General features: G+C 35.2%; 1 protein-coding gene across 1 annotated transcript; it reads left to right on the top strand.

The window, feature by feature from the left end:
• The first annotated feature begins 1,767 nt into the window (after positions 1–1,767).
• LOC126032318 (small nuclear ribonucleoprotein E-like) lies at positions 1,768–2,210 on the top strand. Its single transcript, XM_049789975.1, has one exon. It carries the CDS (start codon positions 1,790–1,792, stop codon positions 2,072–2,074), a length of 285 nt encoding a protein of 94 aa, XP_049645932.1. The 5' UTR covers positions 1,768–1,789; the 3' UTR covers positions 2,075–2,210.
• Positions 2,211–2,772: the final 562 nt, after the last annotated feature.

Genomic DNA, 2,772 nt, shown 5'->3' with positions numbered 1-2,772 from the left:
GGGATGGGGATTCGGAGTCACATCCATTGGTGCTCAGGGTTTACCTTTGGTTCTGTGCTCAGGGATCATTCATAGCAGTGCTCAGGAGACCATGTGTAGTACTGGGGATGGAACTGGAACCGGGGTTGGCTTTGTGCAAGCCAAGTGCTAAGCACCTTCCCTAACTTGTTGACTTGGATTCAAGCCATGTCTCCACTGGGGGACAGCAGATGCTCATTTAACCCATCACTTTTTAATTTACTCTTGGGTTGCCCAATGCTTTCCTATGAACCAAACTATCTTTAGTCCAATTTTGTGGACACTAATTTCACTTGTTATTGTGATTAAGTCATTTAATCAAATACTAAACCAACACATTATGGATATGATGATAAAGAGGGCCATTTCTATAAAAAGGTACTTGGATTTAAGAGAATGTGGTTTTAATTTCTTCAACAAGATCTCTTTTCTGCCGCCATTTAAAAGTCTTCCTGAGGCAGGGTCTCAGATAGGAGGCCAACCTCCCTCTGTCTTCTTTCTTGAGCCCATAGAGTTGGTGCTTTCTGTGGTAATAGCTGAGTGAGTCTATGATTTAAAAGCTCCTTCCTTGGGCAAAACTCAAAGTTTATATTGAAGGAAATTTGAGGCTGTTTCACTCTTCTAATTCAAGCTGCATTTTATAACTGCTCTGGAAAGAAATCTCATATATTCATCTCTTTCTAAATTCTTTTTGTTTTGATGCAAACTTTCTTCAGAACCTTGTACTCTGTGTTCCAGAGCCATGAACTGTGCTTTACAAACTCTTGACTTCTCACTAAAGTTTGACATTTATTCTTATACAGTGCAATAAATATGAAAATGTAAAAAAAGAGAAACAATGCAGTTTTAAAAATTAAATAAATCAGTAAAAACTATAAAAAGTAAATGATCACTGTAAGGTTTTGGGAATTTAAACTTTTTCAGGGCTCTGTAACCATATGCCTTTCATAGAGTGCTTAAATTCTTACTCTATTTTTAATAGGTGATATTGTCTTTATTTTTAATTAATTTATTATTATAACACCATGACTTAGCAAGTTGTTCAAATAGTTGTTTCAGGCATTGAATATTGTGTCACTAATCCCACCACTAATGTGATCTTCTCTCAACAAATTTACCCAATTTCTCACTTACCACTACAGCCTGTTTGCAGGCACAAACACATTTGCTTGTCATATTGTTTATCATGACAGAAAGGAAAAGGGAATTATCAAAACTTAGAGTCAAATTGTGATCGTTGCTGTAGCTCACAATTGTGTTAGTAAAGGCATCATCTGAGGATCTGGTTGATACTAGTCGAGTCTTCTGTGTTATTGTTGGATCTCTTTGAGCTTGGTGGTATTCTATGCAACTTTCTTTTCAGATTTGCTATGATCATACTGAACCAACAGTACTATAAAATTAGAGGAGTTATTGGGAGGAGTTGGAGTAATTTGGTAGCTTGACAGTTTGATAAGTTTCAGTTGTTGAGCCAGGATCTTTCTATGTCAGAAGGTAATTGACCTCATTCTCAAAAACCCCCAGTGTTATTCTACTTTAAAGAAATTATAATTAATGACCAGAGTTAGCATATTATGTGACTTAGTATATTATATTAGTCATTCTATATGTATGTACAAAAAAGAGTACTCAGAATGACAATCTATCGACTAAGAAATAAAGGAAAGGTTTTGGCCTTACCCCTTCCACCCCAAAAGATGGATAGTTCTAAAATCTTTACAAAAATGGATGGATGGGTCCGGTCCTGTACAGCCTTTGTTGAGCTTTCACCATGGCGTACTGCGGTCAGGGCCAAAAGGTGCAGAAGGTGATGGTGCAGCCGATCAACCTCATCTTCAGATATTTGCAAAATAGATCTCAGATTCAGGTGTGGCTTTATGAACAAGTGAACATGAGGATAGAGGGCTGTATCATTGGTTTTGATGAGTATATGAACCTCGTATTAGATGATGCAGAAGAGATTCACTCAAAGACAAAGTCAAGGAAACAGCTGGGTCGGATCATGCTAAAAGGAGATAAAGTGTCTAAAGTGTCTCGAATTAGAAATGATGGCTGAAGTGAGAAATTATGAGAAGGCGCTGCAGTGTTTTGGGAAAAGAGATTTAAAACATTTGTTCATATTGTTTTCATTTATGTTATTACCAGATGACAATAAATGTTGGGAAATTGTTTGTATTTAAAACTTAAAAAAATGGATGGATGACTTATATGTAGAAAGAAGCCAGAGTATAAAGGCATTGGGCTTTAATAGGCACAAATTACCTACTGATCAATCTCCTGTTAAAAAGTTATAGAGTAGTTAAATCGTTTATCAGTAGGAAAAATTCTATTAGGAAATAATTCCCCAATAAAGTTGAAACCACTTTAAATTATATGAAAGTTTTCTAGAAAACCATGGTGCACAAGTGCTATAAGCTTACACAAAATTTACCAGTTGCCTGTAGAAAGTTGGCCAAATTAAAAACTCCATATTGACCAAAGTTTCCAGGTTTCAAGAGGTATGGAATTGGTAGTTTCTACAATATAAACATTCTTCCCCCAAATTAGTCTGGATAGACTGGATTATTCTATTAATGGATTAGTTCCATGAATTTGTGCATCCTCTAAAAATAATTGAAGAATATATTCATTTAAAATCTATGCTTTCTTTAATAATAGTTTTGAAACTCACTTCATTTGGGAAAAAATTTAAAAAATGAAAAAAAATTAGGGTAAAATTACATACAAAGTATCCATACTTCATGCATTTTTTGG

The sequence above is a fragment of the Suncus etruscus genome, chromosome 16 (genome assembly GCF_024139225.1).
Source record: "Suncus etruscus isolate mSunEtr1 chromosome 16, mSunEtr1.pri.cur, whole genome shotgun sequence".
Classification (NCBI taxonomy): Eukaryota; Metazoa; Chordata; class Mammalia; order Eulipotyphla; family Soricidae; genus Suncus; species Suncus etruscus.
This window is presented reverse-complemented; position numbering and strand designations above follow the sequence as displayed.